The sequence below is a fragment of the Oenanthe melanoleuca genome, chromosome 8 (assembly GCF_029582105.1).
Source record: "Oenanthe melanoleuca isolate GR-GAL-2019-014 chromosome 8, OMel1.0, whole genome shotgun sequence".
NCBI classification, from domain to species: Eukaryota; Metazoa; Chordata; class Aves; order Passeriformes; family Muscicapidae; genus Oenanthe; species Oenanthe melanoleuca.
This window is the reverse complement of record NC_079342.1, coordinates 13,668,747-13,690,306: the sequence shown is the minus strand read 5'-3', so window position 1 is coordinate 13,690,306 and position 21,560 is coordinate 13,668,747. Positions and strand designations below refer to the sequence as shown.

The 21,560-nt window shown below is 36.6% G+C and overlaps 1 protein-coding gene across 7 annotated transcripts in view; it reads left to right on the top strand.

Annotated features, from left to right (window-relative positions):
- Positions 1-21,560, top strand: part of PRKACB (protein kinase cAMP-activated catalytic subunit beta) — a 66,071-nt gene that overhangs the window by 21,000 nt on the left and 23,511 nt on the right. The window contains exons 1-3 of one of the 7 annotated variants that reach the window (XM_056497432.1): positions 8,932-8,960; positions 9,068-9,169; positions 11,171-11,262. The exons of 1 other annotated variant lie outside the window; for it this stretch is intronic. In XM_056497432.1, the coding sequence (XP_056353407.1) occupies positions 9,129-9,169; positions 11,171-11,262 (133 nt within the window). In that variant the 5' untranslated portion in view covers positions 8,932-8,960; positions 9,068-9,128. Of the gene's footprint in view, positions 1-8,931; positions 9,040-9,067; positions 9,170-9,521; positions 10,040-10,306; positions 10,396-11,170; positions 11,263-14,441; positions 14,819-21,560 lie in introns of those variants that run through there. 5 more of the 7 variants (XM_056497431.1, XM_056497435.1, XM_056497433.1 and 2 more) reach the window with 5 other exon arrangements.

Here is a 21,560-nt window from a genome sequence, read left to right as displayed (position 1 = left end):
GAGTGTTGGTGACATTTTGGTGTATTCTAATATTATTATGTTCCCCATGCTTGTGTCATAGTTGTTCCTGAAGTGGACACTTACTGGCAGAGAAAATAATATTTTAATTTTAAGCTGTGTTTTAATGGCTCACTAATTGCTTGTAAACAAAGAAGCAAGCCTAATTTCCTTTATCTTTCATATTTCAACCTGATTTAGCAATAATTAAAGTTGCTGGTATAAATATGTCTTGAAAAAACTATTTCACTCAGGATGTTTTCTTAGGAGGCCTTAATTTGGGGTTTATTAGATTTAGGACAAAAAAATCAGACTTTATTAAAAGTGTCTTTTTTATGTGTACTTATAATTCTCTTAATTTTTAATATGCCAGCCAATTTATGCTGTCAAAAGTGTGATGTTAATCCATCATCTTGTCTGATGCAAAAAAAAATTAGCAACAGTGTTTGAACTTGAGGATGCCAATTTAATAATGAAACATCAAAATAAGTCTTATTTTTTCATTTAAACAAAAACCAGTCAATTTTATTTGAAATTGTTTCCATGTGTATGGCTGAGTTTTCTGTTGAATTTCAGGCTACCAATTATTTTTAGACTACGTAAATTAATGAGAACAGATGGAATGTATGATTAGAAATTTTGGCATATTGAGCAGTCAGGCTGAACTGAAAAATACTTGAATGTATAATATGTAGAACAAAATTGTATCAAAGGGCTGTTTGCAAACCAGAGGTGCAAAAGAATTCTGTGAAGAAAGGGAGAGAGCATCTGAGCTCAGCCTCCACAGCACACTGCATAGAACATGAGTAAGGCTGTGTCCAGTTGTGTGTCTGGTAATTGAATCTCTAATGTGTGTTCACTCCTTTAGGGGTGTGAAACAAATCATTTCAACAAAAACTGTCTAAATGAGAGGAAGAAGGAGGGAAAGGTTTTCAAAATACTGTGTTATACATATTTACATATATATATATATATTTTCTTGTAATGATGTTCATATATGATGTTAGGAAATTAAAATATTTACCTAGAGACATTAATTGCATTTTTAAAAGTGTTGAGAAGAATTTGTCTTTGTAGAAAAGGAGAAGAGTTAAAGGTTCATTCTGAGTTTGCCTCCCTTCTGTTTTCATACCTATTCTAGGTGACTGCATGCATTTTGTTATCAGGCTTGTTAGTTGTGGTTTTGTTTGCAGTTCTCTTGAAAGTATGCTTTTCTTATATGTATTCCTTGAGCTGGTTGCTTTAAGTAGAGCAAAATTTGTACCCAGAATATCAGCCTTTCTTTCCTGTTTCTTAGAGTGAGTATATATGTACCCATATTTCCTTAGAGCAAGGAAGGAAGATAAACTTGGTGTTTCAATATGAATGGCAATGAGGCTGCAAATTTTTCAGCAAAGCATAAATGCATTGTTAGCTTGCACAGCTTTACATTAAAATCGTGTATCAGCAGTGTTTTCCAAAATTGCAATAGTACTTTGCCTTATTTGGCTGATAAGCTGATATTTTCTTCTGGAAGTGTCAATTTTGCAGAGACAAAGGAATGCAAATGTCATATGTTACCTAATAATAATATGTAAGCACTCATTTTCACTTCAGATAAGTATTCATTTAGGCATCTTTTTTTTCTTCTTCTTTTTTTTTTTTTTTTTTTTTTTTTTTATTTCTTGTAGTTTAAGTATTGGGCTTTTTTTTTTTTTATTGTATTAGAAAGGTGAGTTGAGGGCTCAGTTACTGCAATTACTTAGTTCATTATTTTGATACTTCACTTAAATGAGATGCCATGTGTTTCCTTCCACCCACCCTCCCTAGAGTGGAGGAAGGTGGATCTTATAGTGGAAATAAGTTTAGAAAAATTGCCCAATGTAGTGCAACTGTTACCTCATTTTGGCAGTTGGCAATTTTCTTGGGCAGATTTTAACTTGAGAGGAATTGGATGAAAACCAGAACCTTCCCACATGCCATGTGACTCCCAGAAATAACAATTCTGTATTGAGCTTGTTAGGAAGAGCTATGAGCATCTGAGACTGGCTCACAGTGAAACATGTTTGTTCTTCCAGGAGGAAGAAATGAAGCCTCTGGCTAGTTACAAACTTTTAAACATTTTTTCTTCTCAAAATGGTTCAAGTAAATTAAGATAAAAACTCAAGAGATATCTTCCAGCTCTGCTAAATTAGAGAGATTTTTTTTTTTTTTTCCCAGAAATAAGAAGGTCCCGTACAATGCTATCATGACATAGACTTCATCCATGCAAAATAGGAATATTCAAAATATTTTCTTTATTTTGGAGTAATCATGATTAGGATGGCCTATCCTATGATGTGACCACTGCCAGATGAAAGATTCCCACTAGAAGGAAGGCCCCAGATGGTGAACCCTGTTTGGCAAATGGTCTGCTCTCCCTGTGTGCAGTCTGCAGTGGAGGTGTGTGCTGAAGCACACCATGGTACAGAAGAGTCACACTATTCTTGTTCAGGGGGGTATGGGGTTGATTGTCACTGCTCTGAGAAGATGCTTTTAGTGGTAATTCACAGCATGAAATACAGTGTTTTTCAAAATGCATATTTAATTACTCTTTGCTCTTATTTCTCTTTAGAGAAAATTAAAGGTAAATACAGTTTACCATTAAAACTAATGGATGTTCTTGTATCTAATTAAAAAGTAGCTTCAAGATGATTTACTGTGGTTTGCCTGTCAGTTTAAAGTTTGTATTACACTTAATTCAAAATTATTTCTTTATTGGACTTAAATAGTGTTACTGTGGAAAAGTTTATTCTTTGTGAAATCTAATGGAGTGAGCTCTATTACAAGTAGCCAGCATAAGGAAAACCTGTCTCTTAGAAAATTCTTGCTTTTTAAACAAAATGCAGTATTGTTAAACTTCTCAGAATAAAAATGTTATGTATTATCAAGCACTCATTTTGCACTAAAAATAAGAAAAAAATGTTATGTTCAGCACAGCTTGTAACTTATCTATAAGCTAGTGAAGGAATCACTAGTTTCTTTTGATCCTTTTTATAAAAAGATCTTTGATCGTGCTGCTTTGAAAGGGAAAATACAATTGAAAGGTTGAGGATGCAATATTAAGGAATTATATCTTGGCTGACATTCATATTGCATGTGGAGCTGGCATGCCACGTGGATTGTTTGACTTTGTTCAGAGAATTACAAATATTAATATATTTTATCCACAAAGAAGAAGAAAAGAAACACTATGTATTTAATCTTATAGTGTTTCTTTCCTGGGAAGTGCTTTCTGCTTTTGTGCTTTTAAACAAACATTAAAACAAAGTAAATGTAGTTGTAGTCAAGTATTTATCTCATTCTTTGTAAATGGAAGAGTGAAAGATATCTTTTCTACCTGTTTAAGCTTTAGTTGTTTTGGCTTTTGTTGTAAAGTAAAAGTTGAGAATGCCACAAGGTAACGTAGACTGAGAAGCAAAGTACTTGTTACTTACTGATAAACACATTTCACAGATAGCCAAAGTCAAATATTTAATTTTAAGATTTTTTTTACTTGGTAAATTATGTCTGTTATATGCAAATGTAAATACTATTTAAGAATATATTCAGACTAATAATAAATAAATTCACCTTATGTGAAATAAACTTGATGTAAATTAAAATTTTTAGATTAAAACCTATCAAAAATAGGGAAAAAAGTACAATCTGTGAACTTTGTTGCTGCCTCACTAGGTAAAATAGCCAGTAATTAGAAGGTTAGTGTGTGAATTATTTCCCCTCTAAAAAATCTGAGATATTTGGTTGTGTTTATACAACACATTACAAATGAATGACTGAGTACTTCTGAAATTTTCTGTTATGTATTTCAGTTTTTGTACCTCATGCTTTGTTTAATCTTAAACCAGCAGATGGCATTTGTTACTCCATTTAAGTGCAGACTAACATATATTTTGTGAACATGGTGTAATTAACTTCAGTATGTAGAGAAATGTTGTTTTCTGAGCTGTGCTTCTGATGCCTTTGCAGTCAGGCAAGTTCCTGTAGTTGAGATTCCGCTTACTTAGCACGAGGCGTGTTGGGCAAGCTGCAGAATGCCCTTGTACACATTCTGTAGCCTCTTGTCCTGTGGCAGCAGCATCCTCTCTACTTTTCAGGGTTTAATGCCCGTGTTCCACTCTTAACTGCTCTGGTGGACAGCGAGTGCTTCACTTGTTCCTCTGTTTTGTGGGTATCTGAAGCTGAGCACACTGGTAGGAGTGGAGGGACAGGACCCTCTAGGGCAGCCTGTGGACTGGTGAGGCACTGGAATACCGGGGCTCTGCAGCACATGGCCAAATGTTTTGTACTTCAGACTGTGCTTTATGAAAGTCATTACTGTATTCTGATTTGCACTCTGTACTCCTTCAGTCTATGAAAAAGCACTATCCTTTCCAATAGAGTTACTTTGGATTTGCTTTCTTTCTTATTTGGATATTTTTCTAATTGAACCTAAATGTCATATAGACGAGAAACGCTTCAGTTTTGGAGGAAAACAAAGGAATGAATTTAAAATACTTAGCTCAAGATGGAGTCATTTGATTTGGGTTATTTTTTCCCCTCAGAAGTGTGCTGGTGATTTAAAATGCAGATTGGCTTCCTGACAATGTTACTAAAATGTGTCTGGTACTCCAGTGTTTAGCATTCTGGTCTTTTACTGTACAGTACAGGTATGATACTGCAGTGTAGCTGCTAATATAGTGAATAATTTTTGCCTACAGGACTTCAGTTTAGGTGAACATTTTTCTGCTGTCCTTTCTCTTGCTTCCTCCCATCATCCTATGTCAAAAATTATCTGTAAATATGACTCCAGACCTCTCAGGGTTAATAATAATTTGTTATGTGCGGTACTCTGATTCAGGATACATAATGCTTAATGTGCCCTAGGAAGGGCTTTTCATACCTAAGTGTGCCTCATATGGGACAGTTCCTTACAAGTTCCTTTAGCTAAGTAGCTAAACCAAGGAAGGATAGACCAAACTTGTAGATTTTAGAAAAAGTAGAGTTCCTCTACCCTTCCTGTAACCAAGTTCCTCTCTGCAGCAGCTTCACGCCTACAGGAGCCTTTATGGTTCCTGTGAGAGCCAGATTTTCAGCATCCTTGTTCTGATGCAGAACGGCCAGAATGGAAGCAGGGAGCTTCTCCTTAAGCCCAGTCAGATACTGAGCAAAATGTCTGTTATCATTATTCTAATTCAAGAATTTCATCTTTCTCATTTTGGATCAATAACCCATTAATGCTCAATATTAATCAACAGTAGTAATTAGTTTGATGTAAATTAAGTGGACCAAGACCTTTATTTGCCATTAGGTTTTTCAGAGAGGCAGAGCAACTGAGTTAATGCTAAATTGCTTCACAATTAAAGATTGGATTTTAATTTTAAAAGTCCATACTCTTATATGTTTTCCCTAGACCTTATTGGTTCAAAAGCAAAAACAGTTTACTCCTGGCAGACTACATAACAAAAACCACTTACATAGTACTTTCTCTTTTGCTGCAAAATAACAGAGTTTGTATGAAACTTCTGATTGGCTGTCACATATCTTAAATTGTGCTAGCAAGTAAATACAGAGGGTTATTTGAGCAGTGTGTGATTTGGAAGGGCATGGACACCAAGCAGATTTCATCAGTACTTTCAGAACTCGTGCTTATGTGGAAGCAGCTGTTTCAAAGATGGTTCCTGCTTAATCTTTGTTTTATTATGGAGCAATTGTGTAATTTTTATTCACATTCTGCCACATTCTTGCAGTCTGAGCTGTCATATTGGCAAGCATTAGTGAGCACAGCACCTTGAAGGAAGCTGTGAGACAAGCAGAGTGATATCTTGAGAGAAATCCAGTTGTCTTTGGCAAATTGGACAGTTTTGTGCCTTTTGTACTGAGAGAGTTCTCTGTCCCCTTCTTGTCAGTGCTAGATTTGGGACTGTAACTACAAGGTATTTGATTTCCAAAAGGCCAGATAATGTGTTGGTAGAAATGAGGAAACTTGATCCGCTGCCATGGTATGTGTCCGCAGAAAATCACAACATCTTAGATGATGAATTTGTCAAATTTTGACAAGAGAACTGATGGGAAAAGTAAGAACTTTCAGCTTACATATGAAAAGTCTGATGCTGAATTTGATATTTTTCTTTCTTTTTTTTCTCCAAGTTCTTACTTATTTTTTTATTCATTTTGTATCATCATGGTTAACAAGTAAACAATGCTTTTTGACCATGTGAGCTTAAATTAATGCTTCCTGATGAGAGCTGAAGGTATTAAATGTGTGCTGCAGTTAAACTGGTGTACAGTAGATGCCAGTAGAGACCTATGGAGCCAAAATAGAAATATGACCAGTGTTTCCATAGCAACAACTTCCTCCTGGCAGTCCTATTTATAGCAGTGCTGCAGTCCCAGCCTCAGTGCAGCTCTCGGAGGGACTCTCTAGGAAGGGTTAACCTTGTTAGAAAAAATGTACGCATAGAGGCACACTAAAACTGTATGGGTTTGCTTGCTTGTGTTTCATTCAACAATGAACTTACTGATTGTGTTTATTTTCTTTATGTTCATTTTGAAAAGTCGTTGTTTCAAAATAGAGAGCCATAAAAGCTGTAAGCTGTGAGCAAATAGTGCTCCTCCTTCCGTGTGTTCAAGAAGAAATGCAGCCCAGTGGAATATAGTGCTGGATGTACAGTGAAAATCAAAAACACATCTGCTTTTCCAAGAGCCTTTTTCTGTCTCTCTTTCTACCCATAATTCCTTCTGAAATATGCATGCCTGGCAAGACTCAAAATGGATTGTGTTCAATTACATAATTTGGGATGAAAATGTAGGGGGGGGATTTAAATTACAGAAGGGTTATCTGTATACTTTGTTTTATGTTCTTTTCTCTCAAGGTTTATATAACAACTAGAAAAATAATACGCATATTGCCTAAGGCTTATAGCACAGACACTCTAGGTTTTTTAGTGTATATATATATATATAGTGTAAAAAATTTGAGAGTCATTAAATGCTTATAAACTTTTTTGCTAATTCAAAATTAGACCCTTAAATTGTTTTCTTTTTATGAAATGTGTTGGCTGCGTCTTTCAACTTACAAATACGTGTGGTTGATAAGAGACCAGCAAAATTTGGCAAGATCCGCAAGCTCTTAAAAATGGAGGATCCCTCACTAACACTTTGTATCAAGTAATTGCTCATTCCTTTTGTAATAAATAATAAATGCTGAAGTTGGATTTTTATTTTTCGTTCTTGAAATAACTGATGCATAAAGAAGAAAATGTGTTTCATCAAGTCATCAATTTTTAAAGCAGATAAATAAACTTTCTTTAACCTCTAAGAAAAAAAAAGTTCTTTATTAGTCATTTATAAGGTTTGTTTAAGTTATTTTTTCCATTGATTGCAAAAAAAATTACACAGAAAATGTTGCAGTATGTCTCTTTAATACAGATACAGGCCTCCTGTGGGAAAAAAGGAAATATTTCAATTTAAAATAATATGTTTAATATTTAAAATATGATAGAAAATATGTTTTTATTTAGAGAAATAGAACGTGAAACCAGAAAAATGATGTTTAAAAATTTTGGATTAAAACCTATATTTTATTTAGCTGTAGGTGATCTGAAATTTATTTTGTATCGTAAACCCATTTTTCTGGGTCCTTTCAAGGAATAGATTTAATTGGCTTTAAAACTCTTGATTGAAAGATTCTCAGGGTTAACCTTTATTAAACACTAGAGAATGGTGTTATTTGTACAGTCTTGCTTTGCCTGAATATAGAAAAACACATTATCCTTTAAAAATATTTAAAACGATTTCCAAGTAAAGTTACAGCACATGGTAACATGCTGTTACTCAACCATCTGGGTCCTTTGAGGAGAGGAGTGTTCTTTCTTTCTTAATCCTTCATTTTTAAGCCTTGACTGGTAGAGTTTCTTCTTAGAAATTGAGAAATATTGTTTTAACAGATTGTTAAAAATAAATTCTCCATGTAGCTACCTGGTAGATTCTTTTTCAGCAGGGAGCTGGAAGGTCTGTGGCTGGGTTATAGTGTGTGTGTTGTAACATGCCACAGGACATCGGCCCCTGGGAAATCTGCCCAAGGTTGTAGGTTGGCCATCAGGAAAAGTATAAATGACTTTGTTGCTTTTATCAGCTTAGAGAACCTCTGTGTTAGCCCTTGTCCTTGCTTATCATCATGATGTTGCTTTTTGTAAAATTGTGAGAGAGATTTTACTGAACTACTATTTATCAAAATACTGGAATTTGCACATGCAATGTTCAAATTCAGAGTTGAATGTCTTACTGCTCTGAGTTTTTGTGTTTTAAAATTTTGCCAAGATTTGATGGTCAGAAGATAGCAAAAATAAAATTTTTGTCTAAAGGAAATTAACATTTCAGTGTTGGCTTTGGCTTTAAGAAATTGGAACTTCTTTATCTCTTACAGAACAAAAATTTCAAATTCTTTCTTGTGTTCTGTTGTTCCTATATAGCATATAATTTACTTGATGTAATAATTAATTGGAAGATGAGTGTGTCAATAGGATGCAAGATTAAGTAAAAGGAAATAGGAAGTTCCACCTTTAAAAATCGTGGACTTAATTTGAAGACATTGAAAACCATGTGAGATGTGGGTTTGCATGGTAGCTTTTTGTATTGTCATTGGACAATGCCAATCAATGCCAAGAATTTCCTAGATTAGGAAAGTGTATTACTGTCTGTTAAAATGTGACCAGCACTTTCTTTTCATGTTTTACGTGTGCAGAATTTCTCTAACTGTCTGCACTGGCTGTAGTTCACAGAATTCTGGCAAATTCAGATTTTCTCTTAGGATTTCTTCTAAGAATTCCTTTTTGGTAACATGTTTTCTCTTGAACCACTTACTTCTGTGATGTCAAAGTATGAGTATTTATGATGCTTATTTTTGGCCCCTGCCTCAAGTGTCCGGGTTAGACATTTGGGTGCACTAAGAGCTCTGAATTTTGGTGGGGTGGAGTTGCTTTGTGGCAGTTTCCACATCTCTCCACGGACTTGGCATAGCTGGCAGACTATAACTTTTGTGATGTGAGTTTTGTAAATTACTGTCTTTCAGATCAGGGAAACAAAATGATTTAGTTGAAGATAAGACCACAGTAATGTGAAGGCTCAGAACCATGGGAGAGCAGAGAGACAGTAAAGCACGCCATCATATCAGGTAGCTTTCTTTACTGGAGAAAACAGCCAAGGTTAGAGAGAATATGAGTCTCTTGGAAAGATTCCTTCAATGCCCCAAGATTTGCAGTGAGTTACAGGGGGAGTCTGTACAATTCCAGAGAGGCTCTTCAGCTCCGTAAAGATTACCATGCAGGGAATGAGCTTGATGTTGTCCTAAATATTTTTTATATTGTTGTGTTGGGAGGTGGATGGCCTTACTCTGTTTTAAAGTGTTTGGTAATACATCCCCTCCACCTATTTGTGACCTCTGGTAAGGCAAACATTCTTATGGTCTTCACTACCTACCTGTTTCTGGCAGCAGAGCCTTGAGCCAGTGGGATGTTGTGGATGTCATAATTGGTCTTGGAACTGAGCAGGTGAAAAGCTGGAAGGCATGAGGTGGCATCAAGGGAAGCTTGCAGCACCAGATCTTGATGGAAGAGCAGTTTGGTCACTACCCAGATAACTGATGCTCACCAAAATTAGCAGATGGCTGTGCAGAATGTAGGCATTTAGTCAGTTGGTTCCAAATTTTAAGCAGGGGCTGGAGAAAGAAGTTACATTTCCAGAGAATCTGGAGCCTGCAAGCACAGGGCACTCCTGGGCTTTGTGTAGAATCTAGAAATGTAACGGATTGTGCTGAGACCAATCACAAGTGTAGCAGTGCCCATGAGGAAGAATGTAGCCAAATTTGTAAAATCTGCCTGCTGGCGTTTTTATTGTTTTATCATTGTCATGGGCAGTTTGTCAGCATGAGGGTTTTTCCCTGTGGCACAGGGCTGTTATGAAATGGTTATATTATGTCCAAGGGTGGGTATCTGCTGACATTTGAAAACTATGCAATGAGAAGTATGGTGGTGAAAAATGAGAGGTATGTCTTTATCACGTGTTGACTGTAAGACAGGAGACAGATTGTGGAAAAGATATTTCAGTCTTTCTTAAGACTCACCTGAAGTTTTAAGAAGCCACATTTTAGATGTGGAGAAATGTATGTGTTTCTGTTTTCACAAAAACTAATATTTAGTATTACCCATTGTAAGCATGAAAAATTACATAATTTGAAAATAATTATAATGTTAAATACAGCTTTCAGTTTATTTTCCTTATATTTTGTGTCATTAAAAGTTACACTTTTTAGACTTACTCCACAGTTGAAAATACGAAGATTTCTTGTGAAAGAATGAAATCTTACCAGCAAAAAGTTAAATTGTTTGGTTCAATTGCAGAGTAAGTAGAACCCAGTTTGAAAAAGTACAGTTGAGTTTAAATGTGCAATAGAATTCAACTTCTTAACTGACTTTATCCATAAGGGAGGAAAATAATGCGGGTTTTTTTTTTTTTCCTCCAGTAATGAAATAAGTTTATTCAGTAGTGTTTGCCAGTAACTTCCTTGCTTAGGGAGTTGTTTAGTTGAAAGCATGAGATTACTAATGATTAGATTCCAGCTGGTTATGTTTGCTGTGATGATATAGTACTCCATCTTAGTAACAGGGGAGGAACTGCAGAATAGTTACTTTTGGTTTTTTCACGTGTGGTTGTGGTAAATTAAAAAAATTCCTATCTACTTTTTGATCTTTATTTCTGAACAGGTTGTTTGTAGTACTGTAACATAAAATGCATACTTAAATATAAAGTCTAATGCATTAAAAAGCTATGAGAATACATAGTAAAGAAATTACTGCTTGTTTTTTTTTAAAAAAACAAAACTTTTCAATTTACATGAAAAGAGACCTTTCAAAAAGCAGTACATCATAGAGCTTTCCTTAACAGGAAGTAGAAGAGAGTCGTGGTTAGCAAACACTGCAGGCAGGAAGCTCGACACATGCGTATCTCCTGGTGGCGCTGGCTTGTCCAGCTCCCAGAGATGCTTTCTGTGTTGCTTTTGTGAGAGTCGCTGGTGTGTGTAGATGGCGGGGCACAAGGAGGTCCCTTGCAGCCAGGGCACGGGGACAGCCACGGCGCTGCAGAGACTGGAAGGGTTCGCTAACCGCCTCTTCCATAGGCACTCCAAGAATGGTGCGCATGAGCAGAAAGCGGCTCTGGAAAATGAGAGCCAACAGTGCTCTGAGTTCACTGTCAAGTGGGACGAAACAAGTAAGTGTGGGGAGGGGTTTGTTTCTCTCATAGGTATTCACTTTCAGTTTGCCTGGTGAATGAAGTGTGAACACTGATGTGTAGTTGGTTACCTAGATGTATTAACGGGAAGAAGAGCATATTGCATCAGATGGGGAGATGGGGGGTCCTTCATGGACTGCTGGCTTGCAGGAGAATTTATCCTGCGTTCCTTTTTCTTTCAAAGCACAGTTGACTTGTTTTGACAAGCCCTCACCCCAGTTCTTACTTCTAAATTACTTATTTAATTTTCAAATTAAATCAGGGAGGTCAGCAGAAATGGAAGACTCCAACTAAAGACTAGAATGTTTAAACTTCAAAATAGGCAGACATTGCTGCGCAGAATAAAATTCTAATTAAAGGGACTTTCATCATTCATAGTTTTAGTTTAAGGGATATGTGCATCAGAGATGTTCTATATAGTGATAAACAATATAAAATTGTTTTTGATTTTAACTATTACGTATTAACTTAGTGTGGGAATGCTGATTAGCTTTTATTTCTTAATTAGTGAAGAGTTTACAGTATTATTTGTGTGGATTAAAAGTTGTCATGGTTGTATTTTGTGTAATAAAAGAGATTTTTAAAAATTCACAATCTAAATAAATTGACATTTGATTTTTTTAATTTTAAAGCTGTGTAGTATTTTGCAAAGCAATTCTTGTCTCTCGTTAAATACCCGTTTTAAAATGTTACAATATGGTAATTTATGATAATTTTGTTCCAAATTTCAGATTCATTGATGGATTTGAGATAGCACAATTATTTCAGTTGAAGATAGGCCATGTTGGAAATGCTTAGCATCACAGTGTTACCATGAAGAAAACCAGTATCTATATTTCTTACTTGAAATTTAAAATATTATATGAGTAGTGAATCTATTCTCAGAGGATAAGCAGTAAACATGGAAACAAAAAGGTGTTAATGCCGTGATCTAAAATAGATAAAATCTAGGTCTCCCAAATGAGACAGAAAAGAATTGACTCGTTTTGTTGGGAAGATAAATGATGAAAGTGCATAAATTCTGAGCTTTCACTTCTCCAGAATATTTTCAGCTTGGTAAAAATAGGCGCATACTTGTGTTTATGTAGAAGCTCTTTTTTATGTAAATAGCTGTTTGAAAAAAATAACACTGAAGCATTTTTTGTTTATATAACATGAAGAAAAAAAAATGTTAATGACCTACTGACACTCACATATTGTGACCTGTTTGTGTACAAGTCTCTGCTTTTTCCCTGTCTTCGTAAGGCAGGCTTCCTAGTGTGACATGTTTGATGAGGAAATGGACTGTCGTGTCTCTTGATAAACATGGTGAAAATGGCTGTTCTGTGAATGCTATTTTAAGTCGTAATTAAGCAGAGCAGTTTTCTGAGCTGAAGTTGCTGAGCTGGTAACTGAATGGTGGCTTTGGTGAATATGTAGCTTTGGTTTTTGGATGAAGTTGTGAGTCTTTATTCTGGAACTCTACTTTCAATCCCTAGATTATTTAAAAACATTAGTAATATAAATTACTGTATGTACCCATGAACTGGGTCCACATTTAAAGGTTCTCATTTTGCTACCACTGTAGCCAGAGTGATAGAGAAGAAAAGGAGTACAGTGGAGGATGTATTTCTGTCTACTCCTGACTCCTAATTAGATCTTCAGAAACATACATCATCTGTGAAAATAGCAAAACATGAAAGAGAAGCAAGGTGTTTGGGTTTTTTTTTTTAATTTATTTTTGGTTTGTTTGTGGGTCATTTTGTTTTGTTGTTGGGGTTTATTATATCCAAAGTGCAATGTCGTAGAATTGCCTAGAGTCACTTAATTTAGCTTGTAGATCAATTTCACAGAAAATTTAATGAATAAGCAGTGTTGTAGAAACATGCTAGTGTTTGTCTTGGAAGGATATTTGAATATTCTTAACTATTCTGCCAGTATCACTGCAACTTAGAAACATTACTGTAAAGTTTTAGGTGAAGCTACTTAGCAGACAGCATGAATTACTCTTGAAGTTCAAGGCAAAAACATTCTAATTTAAAAATTGGAAAGTGGCTTCTCAGAAGTTGTTTGTTTGAGGCTTCAGGTAGAATCCATTTGAAAAGGAAGTTAAGGTATTTATATCTTCTGCTGTAGTGAAATACAATAGCAGGTCTGTTTCTTTTATTTTACAAGTGGTTTCTGATGAAGCTCTGGGTTTGCTGAAGTGGAAGGATTCTGCTGAAACCCTGGGTTTGCTGCTTGTTTGGGTGGACTTTGGGTTGTCAGTCGCTGTTGTCGGTGCTGTGGTTTGAGTAAATTGCTGTGTGGTCTATGGCATTAGGGGATTTTCAGTGCTTGAGTTTGAAGCTTAACATCTTTGCTTTATTATTTGGTGTATAAAGCATATAATTTCTCCAGCTTGACTTGGATACTTGGTTGATGCATCAAATTAATGTGTTTTGTAATATCTTCAGAGTCCAGTAGGACAGAGGTGACTAAGGGCACCACAGGCCTCGAAAGCTGTTTTAAAAAGCTGACTGAGCATACACGTGATGGTACAGCCTGGACTGGTAACCAGGTCAGTTGTGCTGCACTGCCCAAGGGTGAAAGGAACATGATGGGAGCCATCAGAACGATGCATTTCATTCTTTGTTTAGAAGTCTTGACTGTGACCACTTGCAACTATATGGAACCTACATTTTTATTTTTGCTTTGTTTTCTTAGTTGCTTGTTGCTCTTTGAGAAATTGAAATGTAAAAGGAAAGGAAAATGAGGCTGCTTGGTTTTGAATGTAGAGGCAGTAAGATCAGTGTGTCTTACATTCTTGAACCAATAAAAGTGTTTTCCAAATCTGCATAAGAATATCAAAAACTTAGATACCTGAAATGGTCAGGAGAGGCACCATTAGTGCATCTACCATCTTCATAAGTCCCTAAATTGAAAGTGAATGGGTGATGAACAGCCAAAAGAATTTGGTCTCTGATTCAAAATAATATGCTTCCAAATACAGTAGAATGATTTATCTAGGTTTAGCTGAATAGTTACTTGTTTATGTGTGTGTAGAGAGAGAAAAATGCATGTGAAATATGAAATAATGTACAGAGCATACTGTATGAATTGCTTAAAGCTTTAGAATAACTACTAGTTGGGTACAAGTCAACAGATAATTCTGGTCTAAGGTTGCCATGGAAACAACCAGTGCTTGATATAATTGAGAACATCTTAAACCCTCCTGGTGTTTGCATGCTTTTTTCCCCTGCCATTTTGAGTTGCTTTAGACATGAATAGGTAGCATTGGTCAGAGCAGTAGTAGTTAATGAGCAAAACCAAATACCCGTGTCCTGAATATTAATTTTGATATTCTACTGGTATCTTGTGCTTCATAGTTTTTTGCATCACAAGGAGCTCATAAGGAAGAGCTGCTCTCTGGATTCTGTGTGCTCTCTTTCTGGGTAGTGTGTAAGTGTAATTAGAGATTGAAGCTCTGATTTGGTAGAGATTAACATATTTCATCAACTGTTGGATTAATATTTGGAGCAATATGTTTCTGAAAACTATCTCTTCAGCATGAATGGTAAGTCTTTTCTATTCCCTTTTGACACGTTTTTTTGTTCCGTCTTCACGATCAGGGAAAATCTACCAGGTTTCCCTTTCTTGTCTGCAGAGCTGCATCGACTGCTGATTTCTTTGTTTTTGTAATCGACTCTCTGTGGGTTTCTATGTAAAACTGTTAGCCTTATTAAAGATTTGCAATTTTTTGTTAAACAGTTTGCTTTGCATGACTGGTATTTAGTGGTTTAAATTTTATTTTAAAGCTTCCTTTTAGAAATACCGGATTTGGGCAATTTTGTGATTGAATATATACATGTCTGTTCACCTAATTTTCTGTGTTACTCATAATAAATTATTTTCTGTGAATTGATGCAAATGAGAGAAGCCTTCTGAAATTGTGATCATCACCTAAAGATTCTAAACAGGCTTTTGTTGTTTTTCATCTGAACCAGCTTATTCTGCTATGATTTTTAGTCTTCTAAATGCTGGGATGGCAGAATAGTTGAGGTCATTCATGGAAGTAAGGGAGGGGAGTCTCATATGAATTGAGATACTGTGATAAATCTAGTAAACTTATTAGGCAGGTATTTACTTTCCAAAACCACTGTGGCTAATATTCAAAGGTACTTTGAATATAATGGAGTTATGAAGTGCTATATTCTTACTTGTAATAGTATTGAAAGTTGTTTTTTTAGTATGTAGACTCTGTAAATTTATTTTCTTGGAAAAATATATCCTTTGAAAATTGTTTGCAAAAAGCCCAAATATGCTAGTTTCTGAAATGATGCCTTTTTGTTTCAAACAGATCATCTGGAGCTTTAGAAAATGGCTTAAGACAGATTTTTTTGAAAAGAAAGAGCAGTTAATCATGTATGTGGAGTTTGTGTGCATGTGTGTCTATGTGGTTTTGCTTAATACTACAAATTTAAAGGACTGTTTTAACAAAGATTTCACTTGTGTACATGGCATGAGATAAAGACTGGGAGGAGTTATCCCACTTCCTTATCTAATATCAGCTTGTCTATACTTATCTCATACAAATGTGTTGAGGTCATCTTCCCCAGAATGGAAAATGTGGCTGTCATTTCCTTGGTGTACGAAGTACAAATGTCAAAACTGATACAGTTATTAAGGTAGTGTTTCAGTACTTGGTACCTACGTGATGGAGATCTGTGGTGCATCATTCGTGGCTCTTTGAGTAAACCTAAATGCAGGCTGTCCCTGAAAGGGGTGTCCCAGCCCCTGGCGTGTGCTCCCCACATCCCCGCAGGGATGCTGGCAGGTGGGAGCACAGCATGGACCTGGTGGGGACTTGATGTGGCCAGCCAGGCCCAGGCCAGCCTGCACTTGCCCCGCAGGGACACGATGACATCGCGACATCCTGCCACCACCTGCCCCTGCTCAGCCTCTGGGGAAGTGGGGGAAGCGACAGCCTCCCTGCATTTCCTCCGTGTCACGCGGCCGCCTGTCTGCTCCTGGAGAGGTCTCTGCTGGGGTCACAAAGTCTCCACTTCTCACCACTTGTTAGCAGGCTGGGTTTTCCATCACATTTTCCTCTTCTTCTATGACAGTTAGGTCATAGCCTCCACAGGAATTGAGATTTGTTGAAATCAGCTCTGTGAATTCTGAGTTTTGGGTGATTTTTGTTTGGATATTCTCTTATGGTTGAGTCAAAGCCATAAATTTAACACAAGCTAGGGGAGAAAGAGGTTACAGTTGTTTGTAACCTTAACAATTATGTTGGTTTTTTGTTTGGTGGTGTGAGTTTTTTAGGGGTTGGTGTTTCTTTTAGGGTTGGGAATTTTTTCTGTTCCCCTGTGGATTTATTCTGCAATTTGCATCTGTAGAATTTATTCATCTTGACATGCAGGCTCCCAGTTCCATTAAAAAATAGAAATAAATAGCTACAACTTTTAACAGGTGTCGATTCCTAATCAAAAATGCCTATAAATGAGTCTAATTTCAACAAGGGAGGGGTGACTCTCCTGCTCCATCAAGATTAAGTCTTTGCTGTAAACATTTCCCTATTTGAACCACTTATGCTTTTCAATGCATTTTTGTGGCTGGCTTCACTGCAGCAGTGTTACATTACACCCTGTCAGCGGATAAAATCAGATGCTTTCCTTGTGAAAGCTGGCCAAGATGCAAGCGAAACCTTGATGAAAAAAATATGTATTCTCTTCAATTGCAAGTACAAGTGGCTAATTTTTCTTTCCCCTTTATTTTTTGGGGTTTTTTCTCTCCCCAAAAAAGGTCTGAGTATATGATTAGATTTTTTTTTCTTCTAGAAGGACTCAAAGGAAAAGCTGTTTTTCTATTTCATTGGACTTGGACTTTTGTTTTGAACAGCTTGAGCAGATAAAACTGTAAGGTCAAGTAACTAATAGCCCCAGCTCCCAGGAGTGAAACGTATAATCTGCTAAATCTTCTGTTTCTCTAAGAATAGACTTAATATTCTGAAGTGTCATTAATTACATGATTGGGCTACTACTTTCCAATACTGCAAATAGAGGTAATTGCTAGTAGAGACATTTGCACTCAAAAGACAGTTACCAGATGTGGATGGAGACAGATGGAGCAGTACATGGAAAGGGCATGAGCCATGCTCATTGCTGAAATATTGTCCAGTTTTCTGCACACTGGAGCATAGGCATGTGTAAGGAGTGAAGGGAGGCAGTAAAAATACAATGGTTATGTGCACTGAGAACATTTCTAACAGCAAGGGACAGCAACCAGCAGCTGATTATTCCCACTGCTCAAAAGATTGTAAAAAATGGAAGAATGCCATGGAATTTCCGGGTGCCAGAACCGTACATCTTCCTATGTGTGTCTCTTGGGACTAATGCTTCTTTTCAAAAATTCCCCTGTTACCCATTAGCCTGTGACAGCAAACTAGGGCAATTTCTTGAGTTGGGTTCATGTTTTGTTCCAGTTCTTGTACAAAATATTTGAAAAAGGCAACACAAAAGCTGCTGCACTGACATAATTCTTAAAATGCATCCACAAAGTGAACAGTCTCACAGTGCTTGTTTTGGGGCAGAAGCAAAAAATGAGATTAACAGAATCAAGGTTTCTTCCAAAGGAAAGGGTATTTGGTATGTTGTAATCTTGAACTCTGGCTTACTCTAGTCCCCATTACATTACTTACGCGTATTTTTTTTACCAGAAAGATTTGGGGTTTGCCCTTGTTTTTAGTTAACATCTCAAATAGTTTATATATTTGTTGCTGGTTCTCTGGGAGGTTCTGTTAGTCCTGCTGTTGTAGGCCAAAGTTCACAGGAGTTTCCTAGCTTTAATTGTGAAGATTCTTACAGGCAGTTTTGTAACTTGCACAATGTTTTTGGTGTTTTTCGCTGTTCGTTTTTAGTTGCTGACACACACCCCAACCCATTAAGAATTAATGTGGTTTAATTTTTTTAGCTTTTTTTTTTCCAGGTTTTGCCAGTTCTGTGCAAGTTTTATGCATACCTTTATGCCAAATAAGTGCTGAATTTACCCAGTTTCTCTCTAAAATCTCATTCTTTATCAGAATGGATAATAAACATTCTTACCTACTTTCTGCTTGCCTTAATCCTGAGACGAACAAAAACTTGTTATTCGCCCGATGTGTTGAATTGTGAAATGTGTTTATTTACATAAGACTTCCTTATTCAGGAAGCCAGCCTCTGCTATTTAAGGGTATAAATGAACCTCTCCTGCTTGGCTGGTTACTGCAGGCAACCCTTTCCTGTAAATATTGAAAGCATGTTCTGCAGGAGATATGTCAGTGCAGCAATGTGTCAGAAGCTCAGATCTTGTGAGGAGATGCAGAACTATTTTGCTGATTTACCCTGACAGCTGTGAAGATGTCTTGCTGATCCCAAAGTATCTATATGAGAATTTTTGTGGTGTTTTAATAATGCAAGGGCTGGGACAAGGTAGCTTATGGGAAGTGGACTTAGATGTGAGTGCACATCGACCAAGATTGGTGCATCTATTAATTTTATGCCTTGTATAAAATATTTGAAAAAAAAGAAAAAGCAACAAAATAGTTGTTCTTACAAAGTAACTTGTTAAATGCATCCATACAGTGAACAGCCCCTGAAGTTGTTTGGTTTGGAGTATAGGGAAGAAGTTAGTTTAGTAAAACTTCTTAAGGTTACTTCTAAAAGGAAAGGGTATTTGTGCATGAATGTGTGTGGTATTATTCCCTGCTTGCAGGGAATTCATTAGTACACAGATAAGATCAACTACCTGCAGATTTATGCTCACTGTTGCTAATAATCTAGCCATAAAGCCTGGTCTCAGGGATAGCTGCATGGCAGTATGTTATCCTTTGTAGTCACTGAACTCCTACAAAGAGGAAATGTGGGGGTGTGGAGAGGGAAGGGGGTGCTGACCAGTTGGCCAGAATCTTATGGTGCAGAGAGCTTAACTAGAGGGAATCTGCAGCAGATGCTGAAAACATTTTTCTTGGTAAGTGGTTTTGACTGGAAGACGAAAATATGATTAATTTGTGTATTTGAATTAACTACTAGAATTTGCTAAAAATCTTTGCTCAAAAATGTGATACATTTACAAGATACTTTATAGTAGTGCCCTAGAAAATATTGTTCTTGGAATCCATTCTTAAATTGTATTCTTTTTTTTTTTCTCTCTGCACATGGTAACCATGGAAATATATGCACTGCAGAAACAAAAGATATTTGAATTTCCACAATTGTCACACAGTTTTCAGTTTTCTCTTTTGTTTTTTAATACCTGCTGTATTTCACACAGGTCTTTTACACTCCAGGTCCTGTGGTAGTTGTAACATTGTAGATTATTTGCTGGATAAAGTTCAGCCACAACTATAGATGATGGTACTGCACAGATGCAGCTTAATTCCTGATTGCTTACAAAGTACCTCAGTGTATGAGAATTGACTGTATTACATGTTAAGATTCCTCACATAGATTTTTATTTGTGTATGGGTTCATTTTTCAAGTGGCAAGCGTTATATACTGCAATTGAAAGTAATGGTATTAAACAGATAATTCAGTAGCTCTAAATTTTAAGATAATAGAATTATTCAATACAATAATTGAAAACCAATAACTTAAAATTAGAATTATTTCTCAGAAGCCTTTTCAGCCGTCCAGTGTAGTGAGTTTGTGGTCTTGTCACTAGCACAAGCTGGTACCCTTTCAGAAAAGGAGCAGTTCTGCCCCCTGTATTTGCCCATTTCTACCCCATTTCCCCTTCCCTCACCTTGGGAGAAGCATCCATGAGTAGAAGAGAAGAGGGAGCTGCTTCTCTGGTCACTCCCTGCCTTCTGCCCATTATTTTTTAATCAGAGCTGGCTCCCTGACCTGAATTGGCAGTCAGACACAAGAATGCTCTTGCTGTTTCAAGGAAGGTCATTACAGAAATGCAGGAGTGAGTGACTATGGGAGGATGGGACTGGTGTGGGGATTTTTGAGCTCATAGTGAACACTGAACTGTAGCCTAACAAACTAAACTGCTTGGACCTTTAAGCCTCAAATCACATGGATTGTTGCAAGAGTGGAAGCACATTTACGAATGTAAATTCAATTAATACTTCAAGGGCAGGAAGAAGGTATGAGTGAGTCTCTTTTCCTTAAGCCAAAGCCTAGTTTTAACATATTCCAGAACTACTTGGACTGCCAGTTCTAACGGATCCATTTAGAGAATTGAAACAAAATCCCCAACTCTAATCAATCAGCAGAAGGTTGCTAATAGCACTTTAATTTGAAAGGGAAACTTGGTAAGAAAGAGAAGTGGCAGCCTGAAGGACCAGAATACCTAAAAGTGGGATGGAACAGCTCTTGGCCACCAGGAATCTGCAGGAGGCTTTGTCACATCGTAATCATGGATGCTCAGATGAAGATATTCTGCTTGTCAGCATTGAGCAAGTCTTACATATTATTATTAATTTAGGATTTGAATAATAGATCCTAGGTTAGATCATAACTTCTGGTTGGATGATATGGGCTTTTGGCATTTATCTTCTGTTGAGAGAGAAATCACTTATTAAAGTATGTGTTTGAAAATTTTTATGAACATTGGGTCTGGGTTCTCTTCTTTAGGCTAAGAGAGCAGAGTTTTATCTCATATATCTATTCTTTTGTGGAAAATAATTCAACTGGGACGTGTATGCATGTGCTAGTACAAGATTTGATTGTGTTTGTGACTGAAAAACTTTACTGCTTTGCATTATACATTTGACCTTGCTGATTTACATTATACTTTGGGGGGGGGGGAGGAAGGGTTTAAACAGAATTTCGGGTATTCATATCCTAAGTGACTCTGTTATTTGGATTTGGTTCTGTCATCCCAGAGTGGCCCCTGTTGTATTTTTTTTTGGTTGTTTTTTTTTTTTTTTTTTGGCATTTGCAGGGTTTATCACCTTTGAAGTAGTACTTTGGTATTTCAGAAAAGATCAAGGGAGAAGGACTGCACACTGGATTTGGAAATGAAATTAATTATATTATCTGTAACAAAAATAGAAGGAAGTCAGTCTGAATGTGGCGGTTGTGTGCAGTAGAGTATCTACTGCTCAGAATTCAGCAAAGATCAGTGTCATTTCTGATGGCTGAAAGCCTGGCTCCTGTTCTGGTGTCTTAATCTGTCACGTCTCTTGTGCAGGCTGTTGCTGTGTAACCAGCCAAGTAAAGAGGTGAACTGGGTTCTTTACAGAGCTCTTAACTGTTTTAACTTTGCTTTTATAAAATTCACAAAATCCTATTTAGCTCAAAACATTAAAATCATGGGCAGGATTAAAA